Here is a 27,398-nt window from a genome sequence, read left to right as displayed (position 1 = left end):
TTTTTTTTTTAATTTAATTTTACTTCTAAAATACATTGTACTTGATTTTCACGCCCCTTTACCCACCCCCCACATCATATCTGTGGACTTGGCTTAAATAGTTCAAGGAATTTTTGTGGTTATTCTGTCTTCTTCCCCACACCCTTTATTTGTTTGTGTGTTTGTTTATTTATTTATTAATTTTTAGCTCCCCAAAATAAGTGAGAACATAAAAAGGCAGATTTCTATATCTAAGGGCTGTGACAGAAACTTCTTTTGAATTTCATTTAGCCATGACGTTCAGGGTAGTGGGGCTGAGACTTTTGACTGAAAATCACCTCTCTGCCACAGGTTGGAGGGAAGCAATACAGGATCCTGCTGAACAGTTTTTCATTTCCCACGTGAATCCCAAGGCTCCCCTTGCCCAGGACCTAGAATAGATCTGAGCATCTCCTAATTGGCTGTATGACACCACTAGAGCACAGTGCCTGACATCCAGCAGGAGCTCTACATATCCCTGCTCAATGAATGAATCGGGGCTTTTGTTGGTAAAGACCCCAAGTACCAAGGCACCAGAGAAGGGTGAGATTTACCTGAATGTAGAAGTTCGTGAAGAGAGCAATCAGGGAAATCATGTATCCAATCTGGAAATATAACCAACCAAGAGGGAATGCACATGGCCAGATGACCCCACAGCTGGTCTGGATGATTGTCAGCACAAACTGAAGCTAGGGGACAACAGGGGATACAGGTGAGCAGTGACAGTTCAGAGATGAGATCCCATGCCAGATGGACATTTTACCTAGCATCCCCAAGTTTCTGAATTAACACTTATTAACCTTTCTGTAGGTACAGAAGTCATTTCATAAACATGATGCATATACTATATAATAAACTCTCTGTGTCTTACATATATTATTTTCCCTCTCCCTTCTAAGCTACTTAAACTATCCTCTCCAGGCCGGCCCGTGGCTCACTCGGTAGAGTGCGGTGCTGATAACACTAAGGCCACGGGTTCGGATCCTATATAGGGATGGCCGGTTTGCTCGCTGGCTGAGCGTGGTGCTGACAACACCAAGTCAAGGGTAGAGATCCCCTTACCGGTCATCTTTTTTAAAAAAAAAAAAAAAAGATCTGCTTTCTTTCACTAAACTATTAGAACTGTTAAAATGCCACTTCACCCCACTACACTCAGCTTCTCTTATCAACATTGTGCTATGTGTGCAGTGCAAAAAACTATCCTCTCCAAAATTCAAGGACACAGTATAGAGAGATGCAAAGGTTTGGTTTTGTTTTTACAAAATTTTTTAAAAGAGAAGAAGGAAAGGTGAGAGATGTATGTTTCAAGGGAACTGGTGACATCACTGCAGGATGTACAATCCAACTGGACACTTCTTATTTCTTATGCATGTAGCCTTTTGGTTTGATGAAGGCTGATAAGTAGATTTTAAGTCTTACTGGCAAATAAAACTAAGTCCATAAATTATTTGTGATGAGTAAACCCTGACGAGCATGTGGAACTGCTTGGAGAACAGTGAAAAGGTGTTAAAATAAGTAGTGGCGACCAGAGGATGCATCTTCAGGAAGAACAACAGAGAGCTGCATCCTGCCCACTGGATTTCTGGCAACTTCAAATGTTTCTACATAGAAAATAGTTTTTTCCTTCTCTTTTTTAAGGTTAGTACTCTAGGTTGAAGACTAACTAGGAGTGGTGCTTAAAGTAAATCTAGACAAACTGTGTAGAATCTTCTACCTCAAAGTACATAGCCTAATGGGAGACCCACTTCCCCAGTCTGTTCTTTCAAATTCTGCTTTTGTCAGAACCTCAATGCTGTGGTATAAAGCAATCTCAACATAGTTTCTCCTCAAGTGTGACAAGGAGGTTAAAGCATAATTATCCTTCCTCACAGGTGGGTGAGAAAAATTTAACAAGGACTGTATAGCAGCTGGCAGGGAGGTGATAATCAAATGTCAAACATACAAGCTCAGATTTTCTCAGATTTTTTTTCAGATTGTTATTTTTAAATATTGAAAAATCACAATTGACTTAAAGGGAATCAGCTTGTTCAGAAAAACGTGTTAATAAGGCAAGGCAAGGCTAAGGGTTTAATGTCTGTGCCCCTCAGTCAGCTAAGCTTTGGTCTATCGGCTCAGTGTCAATTATAAAATGGGGACAATAATATGAAATCAGGCTACTGGACAATCCATTTAAAATTGCTTACTTAGCATGAGTGCCTGACACATGGTGAACACTTGGTAAATGTCAGTGTTGAACCTCAGTAGTAGCAATATTAATAATTAGTTCATGAAAGAATTCATGAGGAGAGAGGAATATAATATACTGACAACTGGGGAAGGCTTAAGGATGGTGAGAAACAACAATCAAGTGCAGAGTTGCTGGCCTGCCTTGGCATGGTGAGCCATGGGAAGAAGGCTGGCATATGCAGCACAGCAGGTGCATTCTCACCAACAGATCACTACCTGGGGGCTGAGAGAACACCCAGCACCTGCCTTAATAAATATCCTCACTACCTAAAAAGCTACAAGCATGCTGGACATACTATTCCACAGCTCCATCTAAAACTCCTGAGAACACAGTTTTCACCTTGGATTTTTGGACTATAGAAAACACACATACATACACACGTGCATATGTGCTTATATGCACAAACTAAGAACAAAGAACTGAAATTGAAGTAGGGGAATTAAATTCTAGTCCTCACTCTACACTTCATCCAGCTATATACCCAGGGGCACAGTTTCTCCATCGATTGAAAAATAAGGAAATTCCCTGATCTACCTACTTCAAGTGGTTTAACTGGATCACATGAGAAAGGGTGGGGAAGGGACATCTTAGATGCTATGAAACAACAATAAAGCCAGGAAGAGTTCTGTGTCCACCAGGGACCGAGTCCTGGGGGAAGGAGGCCGAGTTACTCACCAGCTGTCCCTGAGTGATGTACTTCTTCCACCAGAGGTACGGACGCATGGAAGGGACAGATGACAGACCATAGTATGAGTACATGAGGACGTGGATGAAGCTGTTAAGTGTGGCACCAAAATAAGCTGCAGGAACAGAGGAGATTTGGGGAGGAGGATGCATCAGCATTTTATACACGACAGGTGAAAAAAAATTCCAAGATTCTTTTTGAATCAGAAAAAGAGATGCTTTGGAACGAGGGCTGGCAAACACCAGAGCAGCAAGCACTGCTTGGATGTGTAATGAGAATTCAACTTCCACATGGGCAGGCAGCCATCATAACGCTTTAAGCCCAGGGTCAGCTGCTGCCACCAGGTGGGCATCTGACACAGCAGCCATGACCACCTGCCCACTGTGGCACCTGTAGGCTTTGCTGCCAGACCCCACCAACACCCAGAGGCAGCTGCTTTTCTCTACATGCCCAGCTGCCTCAGATATGCCACTCTGAAGGTGGGGGTAAGACGGCCGATGGACAGCATGCTCAAAGCTGGCTGTTTCCACACATTTGCTGGGGTTTGGAGAGGCTTTTAAAGTTACCTTCTAATTATTCCCCAGGACTGCAGTGCTGAGGTTTGTTTTTATAAATAATAGAGACCAGAGTCCAGTTCCTCAAGGATAAAATATGCATCTATTCACATGGTTTTCAATTTCCAGTAGGACTGCTAAGTTCTTCTCTCAGAGTCTCTGTCCTTAATAATAGAGACCAGAGTCCAGTTCCTCAAGGATAAAATATGCATCTTATTCACATGGTTTTCAATTTCCAGTAGGACTGCTAAGTTCTTCTCTCAGAGTCTCTGTCCTCCTCCCCAACAGTAAGCAACCATACAAAGCTACATGGCTTTTCCATGTGCAGTCAAAGGTACACAAGGCTGGTGCCAGGGAATGAGATTCTGCTCCTGGCTATGACAGTAACTGGCTCTGTGACCTTGGACAAGTCATGCCCATTCTCTGATTCAGTTTCTCATGAGCCAGGTAGGGCTAGTTAAAATCTGTCATCCTGCAAATTCTCTTCAAATATGAGGGGCTGTTTCCCATGAGAAAGTTAGGTCAGTTAGTCCACAGTCATGAGGTATGATGGTTGGAAAAACACTAGGAAGGGCGGGAGCATGGAGGTCCAAGCTCTAACAACCCTTCTAGCATCTCAGTTTCTTCTCAAACTCAAAGGAAAAGTCCTTTCTAGTTCTAAGATTCTGTGACTCTGTGAATCTTGGTGGGCTAAGTTAATCAAGGGCAGTGCTATTCTAGGAAACAAACAAACAAACAAACCATGAGTAGACCCAAAGGTTCTCAGTGAAATTCTTTTGTCAGGATGACAGGAATCTTGACTGGAACATTTGTTAAAACTCCCAAGCTATGGGGCCGGCCCAGTGGCGCACTGGATAGTGCGCCGCTTGGGAAGCGCGGCGGCGCTCCCGCCGAGGGTTGCATACAGACCGGTTCCCGCTCGCTGGCTAAGCGAGGCGCGGGAGCGGCGCCGAGGGTTGCGATCCTGTTGCCGGTCCCCGGTCCGGTACGGGGGCAACACTGAGGGTTGTGATCCGTTGCCGGACACGGAAAAAGACAAAAAGACAAAAAAAACAAAAAACAAAAAAAAACTCCCAAGCTAAACCTGAAGGTGGCAACTTAATCTCTGAAAATTTTAAGGCGACTTTAATCACAAGCTTTCCAAAAACCAGACATTGCTTAGAGAATTTATCAAATTTTGATGCCTGTCATAGAAGACACCCTGATAACCGTGCTTCATGGGATGCATGGGCCATTAGAATATGTGGAGACTTCCTAATATACAACTTAGATAAAGCTGTATTTCATAATTAGCCTCATTCCCTGGCACCCACTGAACAGTGTAATTCCATCTTCCTGGCCTGCCCTTGTCAGGCAAATACCTTCCACACCCTAGAGAAGGATTAGAAAGAACCTGTGACAGCTGCCCTCTATTATAAAGAACACTGTATCTTTTAATGTGTCCCTTGCTGGTATCACCCTCACCTTGCCCAATCAGCACAGGACATTTACTAAGCCAGAAAAAGATTCTGTGTGTATAGGCCACACAAACTATCATTAATAGCATCTCAGACACAAAGTTCAAAAGCTTGACTTACAAACCTACAGAAACAGCACCTTTTCTGAAGGCCTTAGTTTCAACTCTCTCTTTGCTCACATCTGTTTCAAGGCACCCCCTCCTCTAATACTTACAGTGGCCACAGGGGACCCAGTTCATCACAAACCACCAGATGTTCAGCATGGAGGCATGGTGGTAGACATGCAGAACCGTGATCTGGTGGTTGTTCTTGCGTAGGATGAAGAAGAAGGTGTCCATGAATTCTATGAGTTTGGAGAAGTAGTACCACCAGAGGACACGGATTATCTGAGAGGAAAGAGTCAAAAGTTTTAAGGATTATCCTTTGATGCTTCTCTGGAATATCAACTTTGACATGTTTCCCTAATATCCCAGAATCTGATGTCAACTCAGAAGACTGAGTACCCCAGTGGCTCCTAACATCCTTCAGCAGTCAGGAGCTCTGGCCACTCTGAGCGCCTTTAACAAAAGATAGTTAGGGTGGCAAAGGGTGGTGGTAGGGGTATAAATGACAATAGGAAAAGTTGCAAAAGAGCCCCTGACACACTTCAAGACTACAGCAAACACAGGAGGCTCAAGGTTCAAAACCTTCAGGTCTGCCTATTCCTTCTGCAAGTAGTCTGCAGAGCAATTAGGAGAGAAAAACTTCCTGATTTGATTTCAGGGGCTAACGTGGGACAGGTGATGTGAAATGAGGCACAGGAGAAAAAGAATCAGAGCTTGCATCGTCAGATCCCAGCCCAATTAAATATGTCAAACAGGCACTCTAAGGAAAGTACTGCCCTGGCTGAGCTTCGACTGTCAGCCTTCTATTTAAAAAAAAAAAAAAAAAAACTCTCAAAGTGGAAATTGTTGGATTCTATCTTTAAAACCACTACTAGAGAGCACTTACAGGGATGATTTAAAAAATTTAAGATATTAACTATTTTGTTTATGTAAATATAATACTGGTAAGTGCATGCAATTTTTTCCCCTGTCAACTGTTCCACAGGAGTTATTTCTACAGAGAGGGAGGCTTTAGTTTTTCATTAACCTTTCATATTTGTTCAAATTTTCATACCATGTGTACATATAGCTTTTTAATTTCTTTTTAAAATGTCAAGAGGGATTACTTGGGTGGTGAGATTATAGTCCATTTTGTCTTTTGTGCAATTATTTTAAAAACTCAACACCTTCATATAGTAAATACTATTAAAAAAAAGAGACAGTACCTTCATATCTGCTTCTCCTGCACTGCGTGTGCCCTGACAGAAGAAGTTGTATTTGCCTTGCCACACTCCCATCACTAACTAAAAAAGAGAAAAAAAGCTAATCACCAACAATAATCAGAACCAGGTAAAGCCCTATTCAATTAAACTTCATTAGTTTCAGAATCAGTGAAAATTTACCTTGGGCTGTGCTGAGGCAAGTTTTCTCTGAGAAAAAAATCATAATTATAAGGAAGTGTGAACTAAGGGAAAATTTTAATGACATGAGTCTTAATTTCACAAGGGGAGGGCACCATAACAGATTAAGTGGTGAACCCAGGAGCCACTCCCAGGATGCTGCCTCCAGAGACCCCTCCCTTTACCCACTGCCTCTCTGCAGAATCCTCAGTCCATCTTCCCCTTGGTCCTACCACAAGTGCCGAGACCAACCCAGTCACAGGTTCCCTGTCCTGCCCCCCATCTGCACTACCTCGGGCCACTTTCCCTAAGCCAGAGTCCTCAAACTTGAGTGTGCAGCATCAGGACCACCTGAAGGGCAGCTTAAAGCATGGATCACTGGGGGGTGTTTCTGATCCAGTAGGTCTGGGGTCCAAGAAAGTGCATTTCTAACAAGTTCCCAGGTGATACTGACACTGCTCATCTGGAGATCACTGCTGTAGGTCTAAGGATAATGAAGTCCAACTTGGTCTTCTTCGTTATTTCCTGTTGCTGTATCATCCTCCAGGTCCATGAACTGTCTGCAGACTGAGGAAACGGTGCCCATGCCTCAGAACTCACCTGCAGCACAGCAGGCACTGTGGTTTTACAGAAAGGACCCCAGAATTGGAGTGCAAGCTCTAGGTTACAGTCCTGCAATCACCACCAGCTCATTGTGGGGGCCTCAGTTTCTTAATCGGAACACAATGAATGGCCTAGGTGAGACCTGAGGACGCACTCCAACAGTCCAGGTGGAAAGTTTAATTTGACCACCCTGTGCATCTCCACACTGTTCACCCACTATGTTCCAGACAAACACCTATGAGATGCTATTCTCTATGCAAACTCCCTGCTCCTCTTCGGCATCCTCCAAAAGCCTAGGGCAACCTCAAGTTTTCCTGGTGACTAGAGGTGCCAGTTGGAGAAAAATGTTAGGTGGCCAGCCTTGTGCCTGAAATCATCCTGGTATCCAGCAGGAGGAATTGGCCACTGGTTCCCAAGGTGTGCTCCCCAGTCCAGCAGCATCGGCTTCACCCGGTAACTTATAAGAAATGCAGATTCTTGAACCTACCCCACATCTTCAGAATTGAAAATTCTGGGAGTGGACCATCAATCTTAGAGAATCCAGTGTTGTGGTTTTCAAAGTGTGATCCCAACCAGTAGTATCGATACCACCCAGGAACTTGTTAGAAATACAAAATCTCAGGCCCCATCCCAGATCTTCTGAATCAGAAATTTCTGGGTGTGAAGCCCAGTAGTATGTTTTAACAGGCGATTTTGATGCAGCTAAAGTGTGAAAATCAGTAGCTTAAGGTCGAGGTTCCCATTCTAGCTGCATAACAGGATCACCTGGGGAGTCTTTAAAAATTACTAATGCCTGGCCTCACTCCAGACCATTAACCCAGAATCTTGAGGGGCCTTTTACAAAGCTCTCAAGGTAATTCCAATGTGCAACTAGGACTGGGAACCAGTGGCTTTTTGTTACTGAACTTCAAATAAGAAATAGTTCATCTACCAGTAGCGTTTTGGGAAAGAAGTAACAGAGAACACAGCTAAAGAACTCAAAGTAGGTGGTAAAAGTCACTACTGAAGCACAAACAAAGCACACACACCAGAAGCTGCCCATTTGGTGCCAATGCACTTGACCTGAGCCCACCACTCCCGTTCCACTTGTAGAGACCCCCGCAGGAACTCCACGGGATTCAGTGCAACACTGCACCCCAGCTACTCCACTTCTACTATCACCATTGCTACTGCTACTTACCACTTGTACTGGGGCTACTGGGCCCCTCAAACCATTGAATTTCATGTTTAAAACCCTTCATTGACTCATCCCTGCCTTCAGAATGAAACCCTAAATCCTATGTGCAGTGTCCAGGTATTCACATTCACCTGCAATGTACCACCAGCTAATCTTTCACTCCTCCCTTATCTGCAGTCAAACTGGACCTCTTCTCATTCTCCACATGTCTTTCCTTAACACAGTAGCTGTGGGGAAAGAGTGCAGGTTTGGGCATTAGCCAATTAAATCCTAGCTTCCCCATGTTTAGCTAGGTGACCATGGCCAAGGTATTTCAATTTCTTTAAGCCTCAGTTCCCTTACTCTTCAAATGGGAGAAACATAATGCTCTCACCTCTGAAGGGTGCCAAGAAGTCAATGAGACAAAGTGTGTAATGCTTATCTTACCTAACATGGTACACAGGATAAGCATAATAAATGTTGGCAGTGACCATTTTTGTTTCCTTTTCAAGGGGAATGCTCTCTGCACTCATGAACCCCCATCTCCAGCTCTCAAATACTATCTATCCTTCAAAGTTCCATTAAAATTCTATTTTTTTCATCATTGCTTCCTTGAGCACTGAAGCCTGAGTCCATTCTCCTTCCTCTAAGCTGACCCTGCCATGACTTGAAGTTATTTGCTCATATGCTCCCTTTAAGCCTTTTGTTAATGAGTCTGTTTTATGCTCTTCTGAAAGCTTTCAGACGGTGGTGACTGTGGCTCCCACATCGAAAGAATCCAGCACAGGGACTTGTGCACAAGAGATGCTGAACAAATATTTGCTAAACTAATGACAAAGAGTTTAAGGCACTATGTTTCTTTCCCCAAATCTAGACCTAATGTTTCATTTGCAGCAAAAAAAGAGAGAGCTTCATTTCTGTTTTGCAAATGAGAAATTAAGAAACCAGAAAAGATTTTAATGAGGCTTGAATTTGATGACATTCCTCTGAATTCTGTTCACAAGATGGAAACTCTTCCTTAAAGTTCATACTGTGGACATGAAAATTCTCAAATATCCCTATTTCAGAAGAGATAGAATAATTTAACACACAAAGACCAAGTTTACTCACCTAAGACCCTCACCAAAGCTCCATAAAATGGGCCAGTTTAAGAGGCCTCTGCTCCCTCCTTCCCCATGAGAGGAAACAATGTGTCCATGGGTAGGGGACCCCAGAGGGTCTCAAAGCAAATGAGTGATCTTCTCTCCAGCCTCATGAGGAGCACATCAGAGGAGGCCCTGCTCTAGTCAACATCACAGTTTCCCTTCAGGGCTCAGACCTGGCTTCTTTCCAAAGAGCTACTTGGGTCAGTTCCCCAGAAATTCATCAAGCCACAAGTAAGCTTGGGCGGGGGGGCCCAGGAGGTTGCAGTTTGAGTTTGATGCAGGTGAGGCATTGAAGGTAAGGGCAGGTGTCTATGGTAGGTGTTTGCAAATCAGCTCAAAAGAGAGGACTGTACTACAATGAGAAAGCAGGCCACAACAGACAGCTTGCCACTACCTATGTGATTCTCCATACCATCAACTACTCCAAGAACAAACGAGTGGCATTATTTGTGTGGCATTTTCCAAGTAACCAGCATACAAACAGTACCACTGCAAAACCATATGTATTTTCTCCTTCCTTGGAGTAAAGCAAATGTTAATTAGACCAGGAGCATGTGAAGAGCTATAATTAAAACCTAGTTAGAAGCTTTCTTCTCTCCTTATGAGACAAATTCAATAACCAGTCGTGGTTCCATGCATCTTTTCACTGAAAGAAGAAAATTTAGGCAAGCATCACAGCTGAGACTGGATGACACAATTCATGGAGTCAATGATTTTTTACTGTGAGAGTTGACTTTTCCCATCTAAGACCACATTTAACCATAAATGAGGTATAACCTTGAGCATGATAACCATTTTCATGGCACTTTCTGGAATGCTACCAAAGCATCCCAGGAAACAAGATCATTTGAAACACAGGTTCAGTACACTTGAGAAGTCTTTAGAACAAAGCACAAAGAAACAGCTTGTCCTCAGCCCAACCTGAAACAGGTATGTCTGGCATTTTCCCTGAACCCTAGGCCCTGCCCTTTTAGACTAACAGTCCTTTTCTCTTACCGTTCAGGTCTCCCAGAATGTTCCCTCTGTGGAAAGGGGACAGTAATAAGGCAATAAACATTAAAATTAAATGAGTTAGCCCAGTACCTGGCATAAGGTAAGTGTTAAATCAGTCTTTGCTACGATTCTAGTCAAATGTTTGATATTTCTGCTTCCAATGCTCAAGGCCCATAACTAGGGCTGATGTGGTATTGTTACAACTATGTAAGAAAGCTTCAGCCCAAGAATCCTTTGCATAATTTAAAGAAAGGTCTCCAGTCTACCTACTGACTCTTGCTTCACGGAGTAAGTCTGGTTTAACTGAGGATATAACTGTGTGACACACTCCTTATTACACCAACTGCAAAGCCGAGTCACTAGAGGTTTGCAGAATCAGTTTAGAAGAGTGAGGCCTGGCTTTATACCAACCCCCAAGCTTCCTCACTGCAGATGGCATTCCCTTCCCTTCCCTTCCCCTGGGTGTGGGTGAGGAGTGAGGGGAAAGGTGTATGGGCTGCAGCCTTTTCTCCATTCTCCCCACCGTGAGGCATTCTCTCAGGGTAGTGCCAGATAAACTGAGGGCCAAGTAACAATTTCCTTGCAATCCAGAGAGAAATTTCTTTCTGTGCAAGGAATTTTGGTTGAAAGGTAACTAAGAGTGAGAAGCAGTTTAGGCAACAGTCAAGCCTTTTTTATAAATATTAATCTCACCAGATGTTTCAACTTCTCTATACCTCTGTTAAATGAGGAAAAAAAGAGTATCTTTTTCAAAGTATTTTGGTAAACAAAATAATTTTTTAATAAAATTCAACAATCAATTGCCAGATCACTTAAGTATTTTTCCAAATCCTATTTTCCCACAATAACATATCTATTTTAGGAAAGGCTGAAGGGAAAGAAAAACAAGAAGACAGCTTAGAATATTATGTTTCCAAAGCAACTGCTCTGTGGTTCCACCAGAGGACCTTAAAAGCCACAGCCCGGGAGGGCCGCCTGTCAAGTGCCCAGGGAGATGCTTTAAACAGCCCCACAACTACAAAGGGGTTAGAAAGAATAAGCAAAACATCCATCCCATCAAATGCTCAATTCCTTTCATCTTTCCAATAAAGAGCATCAGAAATCTTCAAAAGAAGATCCAAAGGGGAAAAGAATACTGACTTCTGGCTCTGGCAACATGGCAAATTGAATAAAAGCAAAACCAACTCCTCCACTATAAATACATATGAAGAAACGATACATAAAACACACCAAAAAAACTCCAGCACCATTGATGCCTACCTATAAAGTAAGGTTCCCCCCAACCCACCCTCTGCCAAAGATTATTCTTCAGAAAAGAGCAAGTCAGCTTACATTCAAGTCCTTTCAAAATCTTTCTTTTATTTGGGGAATACTAGTTTGGGATGCATACATAGGACATTTGACAAACCTTTGTTTTTGTTTTAAAGAGGTAAAGAAATTTAACATACACTTAATTATTCCTGAGGTATGATCTTACAGATGTAGTTGTAAGTAAACTTAAAAAAAAATACTTAAAAAAAGAATACAGCAAATGGTTAAGTTTGGAGATCATTGTCATATATCTCCGTCATCGAGGAAAAAAACCAGTGTTTCCATGTTACAGAATGAAAAAAATAAGGAATGAACTTTCAGAAATAAAAGATACATAGTCATTTAAACTAAAAATGTAATAGATGGACGAAACAGTAGATTAGTCACAACTGAAGAAAGTATGAGTGAATGAAAAGAATGCAAAATTTTTAAGGCATCTGGAAATTAAAAGATTACCTACAAATGAAGAAAAATGGGACTGCAGCAGACTTCTCTGAAATAAATCTTTAAAGTGCTGAGGAAAAATAACCGTTAATCTAGAATTCTATGCCCTGCTAAAATATTATTCAAGTGTAAAGGCAAATAAAATAATGCTCAAACAGAGACTAAGAGTTTGCCCTTCACAGAAAGAACTACTTCAGATGAAGAAAAAAACTTAACCTCAGAATGGACTTCAAAGATCAATAGTGAACGAAGAAAATCAATAAGTACTGACTGCAATAGTCATCGTTGTTTAGAACCTTAAAAAAAGGTAGAACTAAACACCTGACAACAGTATCATGGAAGATGAGGGGATAAGAGCTGAAATCTTCTAAGACTCTCATACTGTTCAGGAGAACAGAAATATTGATTCACCTTAGACTTTATTAAGTCAAGAATGCATGCTAAAAATTTATGGGTAACCACTCAAATAACAGAATTGTAATGAACAACTTTCAAATCAGTAAAATGAAAATAAATAAATATAAAAATTCAACAGAAAGCAGAAAAAGAGAAAAAAAGGATAAAAGAAACACAAATACACAAAAAAGGTGATAGGAATTATTCCAAAATAACAATTATCATGTTAAATGAAAATGCACTACATTTCCCCATTAGAAGACAAGAGACTGTCAGATTTGGTTATTAACTCCTGTATTTATGCCTGGCCCCCAAAATGATCACATTTGAAGAAGGAGACATGTCCAAGAACATTCAGTGCAGCACTGTTCACTGGAAACCTATATAACAAACTATATAACAAATTCTAACGTTAAAATAATATGGAACAGTTAAAATTAATGAATTGAATCCATAAAACATATATTCATCCCAAAATATAATGTTGACTGAACAAAGCTATTTGAAAAACAGTATAAGTAGTATCTTATTCATGTAAATTTTAAAAATTGTCTCCAAAGAGACTATATATTGTCATGTATACATATATATGTAGTAAAAATGTAAACACATATCCAGAGAAGTAACATACAAACTTTAGAAGAAAGTTATGTCTGTGAAATGGCTTCACTTTATGTGCATTTTTGTAATGTGTTCTTATGTAAACAAACAAGAAAAGCAAACCAATAAAATGTCAACATTTCTTAAGTACACAGCTATCATTTATGCAATTTTTATTTTAAGTATTTTGAAATAGTTTCAAAATTACAATTTAAAATTAAAAATGCAGTAGAGAAGAAAATAAGATTTGGATCTATGCCAAGCTAGATCCATCATCTATCCTTTTTATTTTCAAAATTACTTTTTAAATGTTCTAAATGTTTGAAAGATAATTCTCTCACACTATTACAACAGAGTTCTAACTGCAAGAGAGGAGACAAAGATACTGAAAAAAATCTTGTTTGTAACCCATGATTTATCTTTGACAGGTAAATAACATAAAAATGAGGTTGTCGGGCCGGCCCAGTGGCACACTGGAGAGTGCGCCGCTTGGGAGTGCGGCGGCACTGCCGCCGAGGGTTCGGATCCCATTGTAGAGACCAGTTCCCACTCACTGGCTGAGCGTGGTGCGGCGCAACATCGAGGGTTGCGATCCCGTTGCCGGTCCCCGGTACGGGCGCAACACCGAGGGTTGCGATCCCATTACTGGTCAGTAAAAAAGACAAAAAGGAAAAAAAAAATGAGGTTGTCATTTGCTTTTTCCTGTCCTAATACTCAAGATACATTTTGTGGAATAACCAGTCATGGTGATAATGGGAAGAAAAAGGTGCGCAAGAAACCTTTTCATTTTAGACCTTTTCATTTGCAAGCCAGTGAATTGTGAGCGTTGAGTGGGTGAGGGATGGGATTTTAAGGGGCACATCATGAGAGCACTTTAATTGAAAGCACCATATTCTCTGAAACAACAGGGAGGCCAAAGAGGCTGAAAAAAGTCACCACTTTAGAGCTAAGTCCTTGCAATCTAGAGCTGAGTCTTCTCCCTCAGTACTCAGGAATTCACTGAGGAACTGGATCCTTGTGCAGGGTCCTTGAAAGTGAGATGTATATTTGCCCCACAGAGGTGGGCTCAGGTCTGAAAGGAAGAAGGACTTTCTAAGGGGTAGAGGCCCAAAAGAAGAAAAGAGCCTGGAGCTGGTGGTGCTTGAGTAGAGTGAAGCATAATGCACAGAGCATCTCCTCTGAAAGAAAGAAGCCAGCAGTCCTTTCGGTAAAGTGTCCTTGGGGTGTTCAAAGCCATGTGGACTGCACACCACTGACCTTGCTTCCCTGAAGCTGCTGCTGAGTCCAAGGATTAGCACACAAAGCACAAACAGATCAACAGGGACACTCCCTTCTGAACTATATCAAACCACGCAATTAGATCCTCTCTGACTAGGGTCTAGGAGGTCATAAGCACAGAAGAGCAGACACATAAAATGGTTCTGCATCAGGCAAAGTAGCTGCCTAAGAGGGACTACGATGTGCAATCCTCTAACAAAGGAGTTAGAAGTGGCTCTGATAGCTTGCTGGGTGGGCCAGGGGAAACTCAGGGCTCCCCTGGGTAGATACAACAGAACAAGAAAAAGCTACAGTCTGGCATCATGTAGGTGGGGTTCTCAATCTGGGGCTTGGGGACAAGAGGAAAGACACATAAATAATTTGAAAAAAACAGTAGGGCTTCTGTTTAGATGACACATGCCCTGAATCTCAGGGGGTAGGAAGGCACAAATGGTTTTTATGTTTGCTATGAGGGCATGCTTCTACAAAGCTGAGTAACTAATGCAAACTAAGCTGTTTCACTTCTGTAACATGGAATTTTATTTCAAGCCTTCACTACTGACTGTGATGTTAGGCAACACCTAATTTAATAAGCAAAAGCTAAATGGCTCGCCAGAACTTATACTTTCGAACTAAAACATACCGCTATTCAAATATACTACTAATCAGGATCTATGACCTTTCTCCTGGAAATAAATACTAAGTTAATGGGATAATTGAACTAATGCCTTTTCTCTACTTTTAATTTTTTTCTACCAAATGTGTAAACTATGAACAAGTCAACATTCCTTCAATGTTCTAAACTAGTTTCACAGTTTTAAAATTGGATTTAGTTATTTTCCTTCCAGTAATTTAAAAGTTTCACTGATTCCTCTTTCACTCCTCCTTACTTCCCTTCTTTCAAGACTTCTCCCTGTCTCCCTTAAATGATAGTTAATTTTACTTATATTAACCCAGAACTTACCAAGGTAGCTGTGAATTTATGCCACAGAATTAAATAAACAAGAATAGCAGAGATGACTTATTTTAAAAATTTTTTACAGGCCCAAACATGTAGATAAGTGGGAAGGTAAATAAAAACTAATAATCATGATCATGCACAGGTGTGTGACACTGGCAAACGGCTCCATCTCTTAGGACATTTCTCTAAAATAAGGGGCTCAACTAAACTTCATGATCTTCTCAATTCACTCTTGTAAACTCCATGACTGCCCTTCTGTGTCTTAGTATTCAATGAAGTAGAAATGCTAAATGAAAAAAGAAAAGCCTATAGCTAAAATGAAATAAACTGGACAAAGGACACCTTACAAGGATAATACTGATGGGTTTATATAAGAATAGAAAAAAAGCCAGCCAAAAATCAAATGGAAATATCATCTGACTTGGAGTTTTAGGGCTTATTTTCCATTCAGGCATATCTGACCTGGATGGATATATATATATATATATATTTTTTTTTCCTTTTTTTTTTTGTCTTTTTTTGTGTCCGGCAATGGATCACAACCCTCAGTGTCGCCCCCGTACCGGACCGGGACCGGCAATGGGATCGCAATCCTCGGTGTTGTGCCTGCACCTCGCTCAGCCAGTGAGCGGGAACCGGTCTGTATGTGGGATCCAAACCCTCGACGGGAGCGCCACTGCGCTCCCAAGCGGCGCACTGTAGCAGTGCACCACCGGGCCAGCCCTGGATATATTTTTATAAATTTAAGAAACTATTGCCTCCTTGTCTATTACCCCTCTAAGTACTCTAAATTTTAAGTTAAAAATATGATTTTCCTCCTCTGTGTATTTCTTGAATCTCTATATTTAGTGCTTAGACACTACTCAAAGTCTTCTGTTGTTCTCACCAAGCTGTAGGAGGAAAATCGTTACTTTCTATTACAGTGGGTTCTTAGTCCCCAACCACGCCGATGCACAAAGCAGCAATTTATACAGCAATCTTCTTCCCCTCTTTATTGGAAAATTGTCTATTTGAGAGGTTACATTATGAAGTTATAGCTATATTTCTAGGGCTTGAGAAACATATAAGGCAAATACTTAAGTTCTCTAAGATTTAATCATCTTAAATGTTTTTCTCAGAATATTGCTATGTATAATAATAAACTCTATAAAAGCTTTCTTAAATAAATGGCTCTATCATCTATCACTAATGGGAAAGTAAAGAGTTCACTCTGAAAAACCTGACAGCTTGCTGCAGTTTTGTCCCTTGAACACTGAGATGTGCACAGTGCTGGGGCCAGGAGTCACTCCTGCACACTTCCCCTGCCTTCAGGCCTGCCATCTCCTTCCTGGAGGCTAATTAAAATGCCTTCACTCTAGAACAGGACAGAAAAAAGCAAAAAAGGAGTTGTAAGCATGTCTTGGCATGTGAAGCTACTAAAAATCTACATTTAAATATTCAATAAAGTTCCCAACTTAACATTCTCAATATTAATCTCCCGATTTGTTCCCACTAAAGGTGCTCATCCCACAGTTTTCTCCATTTCAGTTAATGGCAGGTCCTAAAAGCAATGCTAGTAGCATCTACTGTTCTAGTCAAAAATCTATAACCTTGGCTTATGAAACATAAGTGGGAAAACAAGACACAGATCTCCCACAGCTGCAACACCTCTGATGATCAAATACAGAGTTTTCCACTAGCTTATACAACCGTACACACTCCTGCACACCACCACATGCAGCCAGGGAGACTTCATTGCAGCCTAGGCTGATGGAAAATTCATTTTTAACTCTAAACACTAGTTTTAAGATTCATACTGATCCCCCCAATCCTCTTCTTTACTACACCTTGGAGACTTAAAGCCATAATAAAAGGTTAAAAACCTAAATAGGAGTGCTTTAATGTGTTTGTTTATGCATGGCTTAACTCTCCACCCCAAAGGGTTTAGCAATAGGTTTGAGTTGTAAGCCTGAAATGTGTGTAGTCCTTCCCTGAAAAATGTACACGAATTGTGTTTACCACTGGAGGGCAGCTTTCTTCCCCCTTTTAGCTTTAAAGGCTATTCTCCCTTGCAAATAGGGAGAACAAAAGTGTTGATTCTGATTTCTCTATCATTTTTACTTAAGCTACATTTGCCTTTGACATCATCAAATCTGATTTTCAACATTCCAGTTATGTAAAAGAAATTAACTGGGCCTGAACTCACATAGACCATTCAAAATCTAAATGCAGATCTCACTATCCACTCTTCTTAGCTTTTGAAAAATAATTTGTGAGATTTGACAAGTTATCAGATAAGGACAGAGAGGCTGACTTGCCACAAAACATACCAAACACAAGTACCACCCACTTCCTTCCTTCCCCACCTCCAAACAATAAACAAGCATTTATTAAATGGTCAATAATATAATGCTCACAGATCTGTTTTTCACATTTTGTTCATTTTTCACTCTGTATTTTGTTTGCATCAGAGTACTTTTAAAATATTTAATTCTGAATATCATGAAATAAAAGAATCAATAGGAAAGGTTGTATTTTAGATATAAAAGGAATACTTGTACAAACAACTCCAGCATTTTGAAAAATCAATTTTAAAACATACTCAAAATTCATTAATATATTTGCTCACCCAGTTCTCTCCTCACCCCAAGCAGCTGCCTTTCCTCATTTAGGAATACAATTCAGGACAGCAATATGAGTACATTTAAGTGATAGGAAGCCCTTGTCAATCTCTGACCTACCTCACAGAACATATAGAGAGACAGCAACGTGAGTCCAAGGTTATACACCACTAAAATCCCCCGGCAAGAGAACGGCTGTCTATTCTTCATGTATTTTGGTCCCAGCCATACAGTTAGTAAATATATGACAGAGCAGACAAATGTTGGTACATAATTGTCCAGAAGAAACCATCCTTTTACTCTGGTATCTGAAAAATAATACAAAAAAATTTTAGTGATTAATAAGGTAGATATAAAAATAACCACAACTTTTCAAACATTAAAAAAATTTCTCTAACCACAATTTTATAAGTCACCTAATATTAATGTTCCTAATCCCAACAAAGCAACCAGAAGAGGAAGCATGAATTTTTAATACACATGAAACAAAGTGAAGCCACTTGCTAAATGTTCTGAATAATTGTGCGTATTATTCACAGTTTTTGCTAAGTAAAATAATAATAATAAAAATATTATTTCCAAAGAATTTGATACAGAACAGGAGAAAGCTACATTCCCCACTAACTGATTTATTAACCAGATTTGCTGAATTACACATTGGATAATGAAACCCAAGAAATGACTGTTTGTGAACTCTGAAGTCCTCCGTCTCAGCCAAGTGTAAGCAGGTCTGCCCATCATGTGCAGACTCAGAAAACATGCCATTAGCCAGGTTAGTGACACTGCCACTGATTAGAAAGGTAACATCTGCTATGAGTGCAATAGTCAACAGCAGAGGGAACAATGATTAAGAAACAAAACAACACATGAAGGTGAAGCAGCAATGATCTGATTAGGGACTATTTAAGAACTACGTGAGGAGTAGAAGCTTGAGAAGATCTGCATTGATTCAAGGGAGCTACTGGTGTAGGAGACACCTCCCCTGCCCCTGAACCCCTTTCCTAGGCAGGGATGAGGAGGGAGAGGAAAGACAGGCTCAAGTAGCTGCCAGTAGCAAACTGACAGCCTTGTCTTCAGATGGCAGTAAACTCCCAGAAGCTAGATCCCTGATTTGTTATATGTCCCCTGCAAGATTTAACTTCATCCTCTGGCTGACCCCCAGGAAGATGCCTCTGCACCAAGGTACCCTTTTCATCCTGTTATGATGATCCCCAAAAACCTGTAGCGCCTCAATCTTATCTACCCACCACCTCCTCCTCCCCACAAACTCTGGAACTCAGAGGCACGTGCAGAATTCACCTCCTGCATCTTCAGAGAAGCAGTAGCTAGTGGGGACACTCTCTACCCTTTCCTTGACTCCCTGGGCTGGACCATCTTGCTACCCCAATACTTTTCCCCTTGATCTCATAGGACAAGCAAAAGTTCAATAAAGCATATGCCCACTTGGGGAACTGATTGTCACTCTTACTTTCTTGGAGACACTACAAACTTTCCCAGGCTTGCTTTATTTGGCTTCAGAGGGAGATGCCCTGCACGCCCTCCCCACTTACGCTAGGTGGTAGTTATGCTAGTTATGCTAGGGTGGTAGAGGATGTTAAGTCAGTTCTGTGGAACTAGTGATTCCTAGAAGTCCTTCAGGGAAGTGGCTAGCCCCAGTGAACCTAACAAGGGGATTCTTAACACCTTTTGTTCTCAGCTCAGGGCCTTAACCATCAATTTTGAGAAAACAAGTTCCCACTTAGTAACTAGCATTAGACTGTTATAATTTTTGTGTACATATATATCACAAACATAATAAGTGTACACACACAAAAATCTCCCATTTTCTTTTACTTAAAGCTCTGTTTTGTATCTTGCTTTATTCATTTTGTAACAGATCTTCATCTTTCCAAATTGGCAGGTATCTAACCTCCTTCCACACTGCCAAGTGCTCCTAGGGCAGTTGGCCTAGCCCCAGCCCCAGGCAGTGAATCCTTAGGATCTAGCTGGTCATGGTGGCTAAGCCCCTCCCTAGTGGCTAGTTCAAGCACAGTAATATGAAGCAACTGTGGCCACAGAGCCTTGAGGGATGACAGGTGGTGAGGGCTTGATCTTAAAACTATGCAAATGAACAAATTTCTTCCCCTGACTTTGTATGTGCTGCCTGGAGCCTGCTGAAGCCACCCTGCAACCATGAAAGTTGGGGTGGCCTGTTCTGAAGACAGAGCTGCTGATACACTGAGGATGGCAAAGCAGAAAATGATAAAACAAGGGTCCTTGATTAACATCATAGAGCCCTTTAAATAACTCAGGAGTTGCCCTACCTAGTAATGTAAGCTAATAATTTTTATTATTGTTTCAGCCATTTAGATTGGATTTTCTGTCCCTTACAGCTGAAGTAAGGAAGGCACTGTCTTAACACAAGCACATATGGATGAAATCTAATTTGTTCTTTTCTTTTTTTTTTTAGGTATATGTATATGTATTTTTAAATTGAATCATGATTGATTATACGTATTTCTGGGGTTCAATGTTGACATATGTTGATCAAACCAATATTATTAGCATATATATTATTACAAATTGTACTTATTCTTTATGTCCCTTATCCAATCTCTCCCCATCCCCCTTTCCTTAGCCCCCCCACCTCTGATAACCCTAGATTTCTTCTCTCCTTCTGCAAAAGTAACAGTTACTCCGTTGATTTGTTGCCTATATGATCTGTCCAGTGCTAAGAGAGGTGTGTTCAGGTCCCCCACTATTATTGTAGAGCAGATGATTCTTCTATCACTCTGGAATGGACTTTGTGGAGATAGACACCCTCTTCTTTTCTTTGGGCTCCACTGGTGACTCTTGTGACAATGCACTTGAGTGGCTGGTGGGCCATCTGCACGGTGGTTGTGGTGTCTAGCTGCTTTTGTGGCAGCTGTGGCTATTGTGGTGGGTGTGATGGGCCACCCACGTGGAAGTGGTGTTTTTGGCATGGTCCTTGCTTGGTTGCAGGAGGAGGGGTCAGTCCCCAGATCCATGCCTCAGGACCCTGGGTGGGCCCATGGCAGCAGCGGTGTGCCTGGTTGTGGGAAGAGGGGTCGGTCCCTGGCTCCATCTGCTTTTACATTCTAAGATGTTGTTGTGGAGAAGTTGGGTGGGAGGGGAAAAGGGAAGAGGAAAGAAAATAGGGTGAGAGAAGGATGAAGGTTGAGGCCCGTGGCACCCCCCCCCCCATTCCTGCAGAGGTATTTTTATTACTTTTTTAAATTTTGTTTATTTATTTATTTTTACATTTTAAGATGTTGCTGTGGAGCACTTGGGGGGAGGGGGAAGGGATGAGAGAAGGAAATAGTGTTGGGGAAGGAGGGAGGAAAAGGGGCATGGTTGAGGCCTGTGGCACCCCCCCCCCCCATTCCTGCAGAGGAGACCAGGGGGCCTCCAACAGTGGTTTGGTGATCATCCCTGGGCTGGCTGCAGATGTTGGGGGTGTGTAGCTGAAGCCCTTGGCCCCCCACTACCCCAACTTGGGAACCTGGGGTGTTTCCTGTGGTGGCTCGGTGGTCATTGCTGGGCTGGGTGTGGGTGTCAGGGGAGCAGGGCTGAGGCCCTCATCCCCCCACCACCCCAGCTTGGGAGCCCAGAGCACTTCCTACAGTGGCTTGGTAGTCCTTGCTGGGCTGGGTGCAGGTGTTCGGGGACATGGTTGAGACCCCGGCCCTCCCTACTCCCTGGCTTGGGGGCCCAAGGGGACTTCCAGTCCTTCTAGGTTTTATAGGTGTTCTTTGGTGATGAGAGACCTTTACTAGTTAATATCAAACTTTGTCTCTGGTCTGTGGATATTTTGTTTCTTCTTTCAGTTCTGTGTTGGATTATTCGCTGTTTCCACTACTTAAACTCTGCACTGGAACTAATTTGTTGTCCTTTGCTTACTTCTATAATGGGGGAACTTCCTGTAGGGACCAGCACTGGAACCCTGTGGTTGAGCTAAGTTGCTGTTTTGCTGCTGATTCTCTGGGGAAGGCTTTTTGTGTAGCTCAGGTTTTAATGGTTGATTTTGTAGGTACTTGTGGATTTTGTGAGACCCGGCACACCTGGGTTGTGTAGAAACTCTGGTCTGGATGTGAGTCTTTTCAGCAAACTGCTCCCCATGCATTTCTATATTCCTGACCAGTCTACCCATAGTGGGCCTGTGCTGATTAGAGGGCAGATCAGCCATCCTTGCTGTACCCCAATGTTCCCCTGGTGGCCCATCTCCCCCACTGCCCACACTCCAAACACTTCCCATGGGATGGGCTCTGCACCAGTCCCTTGCAATGACTCACCAGCCTCTGAGTGGCTACTTTTTTCAGTTGTTGTTGCTCCTCACTCCTATGTGGGTCTATGGGAACCCTGTTAGTGGTCTTGCTGGCCTTGGGGCCATCAGGGCCCTCGTATCCCCTGATGCCTACAAGCAACTTCATAGGAAGGGCACAGCAGTGGTTTTTGCCAGCTCCTGCTCCGTGTGCTCACCAGCTCCAGCCTTGAAGTGGCTGGGATTCGAAATGATAGGAGTGGTCCTTTCTTTCTCACATTTTGGCTACTCCTGCCTTCATGCACCCCATAGGTCTCTCCTCCTCTTCCCCTGAGCTCTAGTGGCCCCAGCTTGGCTGTTGTTGCTTTCGCACCCCATAGGTCTCTCCTCCTCTTCCCCTGAGCTCTAGTGGCCCTAGCTTGGCTGTTGTTGCTTTTTAATAGTTGTAAATTGGTTGATTCATGGGAGAGAGTGATGTTGGGGAATGTCTATTCTGCCATCTTGACTGGAAGCCCCACTTGTTCTTTTCAGTTGGACATACACTAACTTACTAACCTATTCCCTACTGATGGGCATCTAGATGATTTCTAGTCTTGACTAACAATACTATAATAACATCTTTACACAATGGTACCTCAAAATGTTTGTGAAAAAATAAAATTAAAAGATAATGTGGATCTTTTTATGAACTTTTTGAAGTACCCTCATATATATTTTTACATAACTGATCAAGGTTTGCTGTAGGATAAAGTCTTGGGAGTAGAACAGCTGGGTCAAAGGGCATGTGCACTTTAATCTCAGTAGAAGGCACAAGAGCCCTTCCTAGAGACTGTGCCAATTTAAACTCATTCCCCACACCTTCACTATAATCACAGATGGTATCAAGCATTATTTCAACTCTGCCATACTAACAGAGGAAGTTCCTTTTGTTGTTTCTTTTGTATTTTAAAAATCATGAGTGAAACTGAGAATCTGTTTAAAAGCCATTTGTAGTTTTTCTATGAATCTTTCTGTTAAACTAAAAAGTTCCCTCTTTACAAATAAGATATTAAAAGACATTATAGATGACATCAAAAGAAGACAATATGGAGCTGATTTACTTTCTATAAGATAATAAAAGATTAAGTATAACAAGTGAGTTGAGGTGTATATTTACCCACTGGCATGGCACAGAGTGAAAGGACATTAAAAAGCCCTTAAAATTGTAAAAAGGGAAGGGGCTTAAACTCCTATTGCAATAGTGCATTTTGGAAACCAGTTTCTTTTACAGACTCACAAGAATTGTGAAAACATAATGGTGAAATCTATGATATTCTCAGGCTACAAGCTTTACAGCATAATTTGATCTCCAGCTAAAGTCAGCAGAAGGCCACCCACAGCAGCTGTCTCTCTACTCCAAGAGCCAGGGGATACTGTACAACTTCAATGACTTTCAGAGGACTTTTCTAAGCTCCTTGTTATCCGATAAAGTTTTGGTCTTATCATAGAAAATGCTAATGTTTTCTAGAATCTCTTCATGTAATATTTACAAGTGGCTGCAATGAAGGCAGAGGTGGGGGGGGGGGGTGAAAGACGGCAAGCAAAACCAATAAACACCTTACCTCGGGGGCCCAGTAATGCTCTGAAATAGGTACTAAGTGATGCATCAAAATTTTCCATTTTAAAACCTATTAAGAAAAAAAAAAAGACATTGATTAGCCTCTACTTCAAATGCTTTTTATACAGTCTTTTTTTTCATGAAAGAACTAGAATAAATTCTTTTCAAAGAATATGCTATGGACAAGGTTAATAAGTTCCTTACGTTAAAATAATTTTTTTTTAATTTCACAAAAGTAACTTATATGCTAGTTCTAATTTGAAAATCAAAGGGAAAGACACAATTCCATGAATTCACTTTATAAATGAAGTGCCAGTTTTCTGAACTTCTTTTCTCAGTTCCATTAACTCTTTCCATGAAGCTGAAATCTCAGTAGAGAAGAGTGGAACTGGACTGAAATGGTGGCAGACAGGAGAAGATCCCATCTGGGCAAGAACTGAGACTTGAAGTAAGATGACAAACATAGGAAGAGCCACATCAGGGAATGGAATGCCACAATGAAAAGATGGTTTTCTCTGCTTGTTATTTTACTTTTATTAATTATTTAAAAATGATTCAGGCCACAGTAAAAAATTCAAATATTAAAAAAAAAGGGTAAAAATCTCATCACTTGCCCCCAAACACAATACCTTAGCCCCACAACTTTCTTGGGTATACTGCCAGAGATTTTCCCTCTCCAAAGCACAAAAGAGATCATGCTGAGTGTTTTTACAATTGTGGGTTGCAACCCATTAGTAGATGATTGAGTCAATTTAGCAGTAAAAATAATAAAGAATCAGAGTACTTTGCCCTTAGTGAGAATGATGTACTTGGCTGTGATGTAAAATATATTCTTACTATGGGAGTCATAGTAAAAAACAACTTAGAAAAACATTGTTATAGGTAGAAGTATATATATTATTTGCTTGTTTTCACTTAATAAAACATCTTGAAGACAGTAGTTACAGTTTGATCTCCATTTTCTAAGATTCAATAACCATATTTTCCTCCCATTTAAGATTTACATTTAGAGCTAAGCATCTTTTCATATGTGTATTTGACTAGATTTTCTATATTAAAGTTATAAGGCATACATTTTCAACTTTCCTGGCCATTCCTCTTATAGAAATAAATATCAATATTATAACTTACAAGGGCAATGGCAAAATCGGTTTATTAACTAAGCTGTTAGTCATTTAATGCTACTTCTCTTCCTTGGCTTGAGACACCAAAGTGTATGTATTCTTTGTCTAATTTCAGAATGAACTACTTTGGCTCTAGTAGTCACAGTTAAGTCAATCCAGCCTGTCTGTGTGTGAGAGAGAGACAGAGGAGGAGGAGCCATCAATGACACTTTGGAAGCAGTGGCTATCAGGGTTCTGCCCCAACAGCTTTTCTGCTCAACAGGAAGGGTACTGACTCCCTTACCCTGTGGCTAGAAACCAAGAAGGCAACAGCTCCCACACACCCAAGTGCCAACAACTAGGTCAGCCACCGGTGTCCCTCAACAGTGACACAACCTTGGCACTAGGTCACTCCTGAAATTCAACAAGCATCTTTTTAACAATGTGAGTTCCTTGGCTCATTCTGGTCCTAAGCCATTTTCCTCCCCCAGATTGAACCTCTTCAAGAGACAGGAACTCTGAAAAATCCTGAAAAGAATGGTTCTAGCTTTAACATTTCCTAAAGAGAATTCATCTTAAAAAGGATTCCATAGTTAAGTGTTTTATTGAAGGCTAGAGTTCTGCAGTTAAAAAATAATTTAACTGTGTCTATTTTTTCATCATCTACTGAAAATCATCTAGAAAATCCAAGTTTTGGAAAATAACCATGATGTTTTTGTGAAACCTAAATCACAACAACAAAATTTAACTTCAATTATGACAAATGGTGAGCTGTATATATGGCTGTATCCCAAACAGCCAATCAAAAGGAAATAAGGAGGAACAAGGCCATAAAGCCATGACTACTGGACTGAATAACGATAGACAAGCTGGTCATCAAGGACAGATTTAACTTCCTACAGCACATTTTAAATCTAGATCCTACTATTACCTGATAGGTATCACTAACTTACTAATGGGTCACATTAAACATATGATAATCAGGTATTACACATGAAAGGGCTTTAAGTAGGTACAGAGGTATAAAACTTAGGCTGGCAGATGATTAAGTGGTTCAATGCTGAGTTCTTTATAAGACAATTAGAGTCTGAAACCCATTTTTCCCACTTATTAGCAATGTGACTAGTTATTCAACCTCTTATCTGAAAAATGGAGGAAACAGTAAAATATCTTTGAGTCTAATAAGATCAAATGATTTAATACACAGAAGACCCTTACAGCAGTGCCTGGCATGTAGTAGGCTCTCAAGAAATGCTTCCTACTGTATGTCTGCCACAGGATCAACTCCATGATAAACACTCCCAACCATAAATGGCTGTCCCTGCTTCCTAGCAGGAACACTGCTGACATTCCACGTAGAAACAACCATTGCCCTGTGCCCAGTGGATTGTTAATTGCCCCTAGTCCCTGTCCACTAAATGCCATCAGTGAGCCCCCAAACATTGTGACAACCCACAATATCCACTTCTAAGTGCTAACATACCCCTAGAGGGACTGCGACTGAAGGTAAGAGGGAGTTGATAATGTCTCAGGAGAGGAACTTGTCAGAAACAGACATTATTTAAACATGAATGTACTAATTAATTCACAAATATCTGGCACATACTGTGTACAAAGGATGACCAAATAGGGATAAACAAAGAGGGGTATAACTGGTGACCTAGAACGAATGAGACATTCATAATAATGGGGAAAGCAGCCAGATGCAGTAAACCTAAAACAAAACTCAGTTTGCAAATGAGTAGACATTAGAATAATGCTTACTAAAACAAGCTGCATACACACATTTAATACCATGCTGTAAAAATCTAACATCAGGAATATACCTAACAAAAACAATAAGGGAATCAATCATTTACTTTTTAACTAAGAGGCCTTTCAGAGAGCTACATGTAGCCACAGTTTTAAGTTTCTATGTAAGGAGCATACAGAAAAGCTAGAAACAGCAGTGAAGAAGTGTTTAAAATGATAATACAGATTAGGGGGTTTGGGGGCAGAATGCGGGGAGAACATTAGTGGATCTGGAAAAAAAATGAGGCCCAGGAATTGCTATAAGCAACCTATTATTACAAGGACAACAGCCTAGGACATAGTCCAATTTGGGAATCTAGGCTAGCATCACGGCAACAGAAAAGCAGCTTGATTAAACATAAGGGTAAAATGTCAGTCCAAGAGCATTGAACCCAGCAGCAGGCTACCAAAAGAGACTGTAGAATTTAATATTTGGAGATACTGAAGAATCCTATTACAAGCCATCTGTCCCAAATAATCTGAATCTAAGCCTATCTTGACTAGAGGCCCCATGGAAGCTGGCAGGCACAGCATTCTTTCATCTGTATAAAACGGAATGTCTTCTCTACAAAAGCAGAAGCAAAAACGGTACAGCTGTTCTTAGACTGCATTTCTTCTCAGCTTAAGAATTCTTAAGTTTGCAAAACTTTTCACAATCCAACCTAGGAATATACCAAAACAGCTAGCAAAACATTCTCTGGGGGCCGGCCCGGTGGCGCACTGGATAGTGCGCCGCTTGGGAAGCGCGGCGGCGCT

The 27,398-nt window shown here is 41.2% G+C and overlaps 1 protein-coding gene across 3 annotated transcripts in view; it reads right to left on the bottom strand.

The window, feature by feature from the left end:
* Nucleotides 1-27,398, bottom strand: part of ELOVL5 (ELOVL fatty acid elongase 5) — a 93,386-nt gene that overhangs the window by 26,471 nt on the left and 39,517 nt on the right. For all 3 annotated transcript variants that reach the window (XM_008593020.1, XM_008593072.1, XM_008592961.1), the window contains exons 2-7: nt 23,753-23,818; nt 18,011-18,198; nt 6,251-6,328; nt 5,156-5,327; nt 2,921-3,045; nt 573-707 (exon numbers count right to left, since the gene is read on the bottom strand). In XM_008593020.1, the coding sequence (XP_008591242.1) occupies nt 573-707; nt 2,921-3,045; nt 5,156-5,327; nt 6,251-6,328; nt 18,011-18,198; nt 23,753-23,810 (756 nt within the window). In that variant the 5' untranslated portion in view covers nt 23,811-23,818. The remainder of the gene's footprint in view (nt 1-572; nt 708-2,920; nt 3,046-5,155; nt 5,328-6,250; nt 6,329-18,010; nt 18,199-23,752; nt 23,819-27,398) is intronic.

Source organism: Galeopterus variegatus, unplaced genomic scaffold (assembly GCF_000696425.1).
Source record: "Galeopterus variegatus unplaced genomic scaffold, G_variegatus-3.0.2 Scaffold13, whole genome shotgun sequence".
Taxonomy (NCBI): domain Eukaryota; kingdom Metazoa; phylum Chordata; class Mammalia; order Dermoptera; family Cynocephalidae; genus Galeopterus; species Galeopterus variegatus.
Note: the sequence above shows the minus strand (reverse complement) of the source record. Positions and strands in the feature narration are given on the sequence as shown.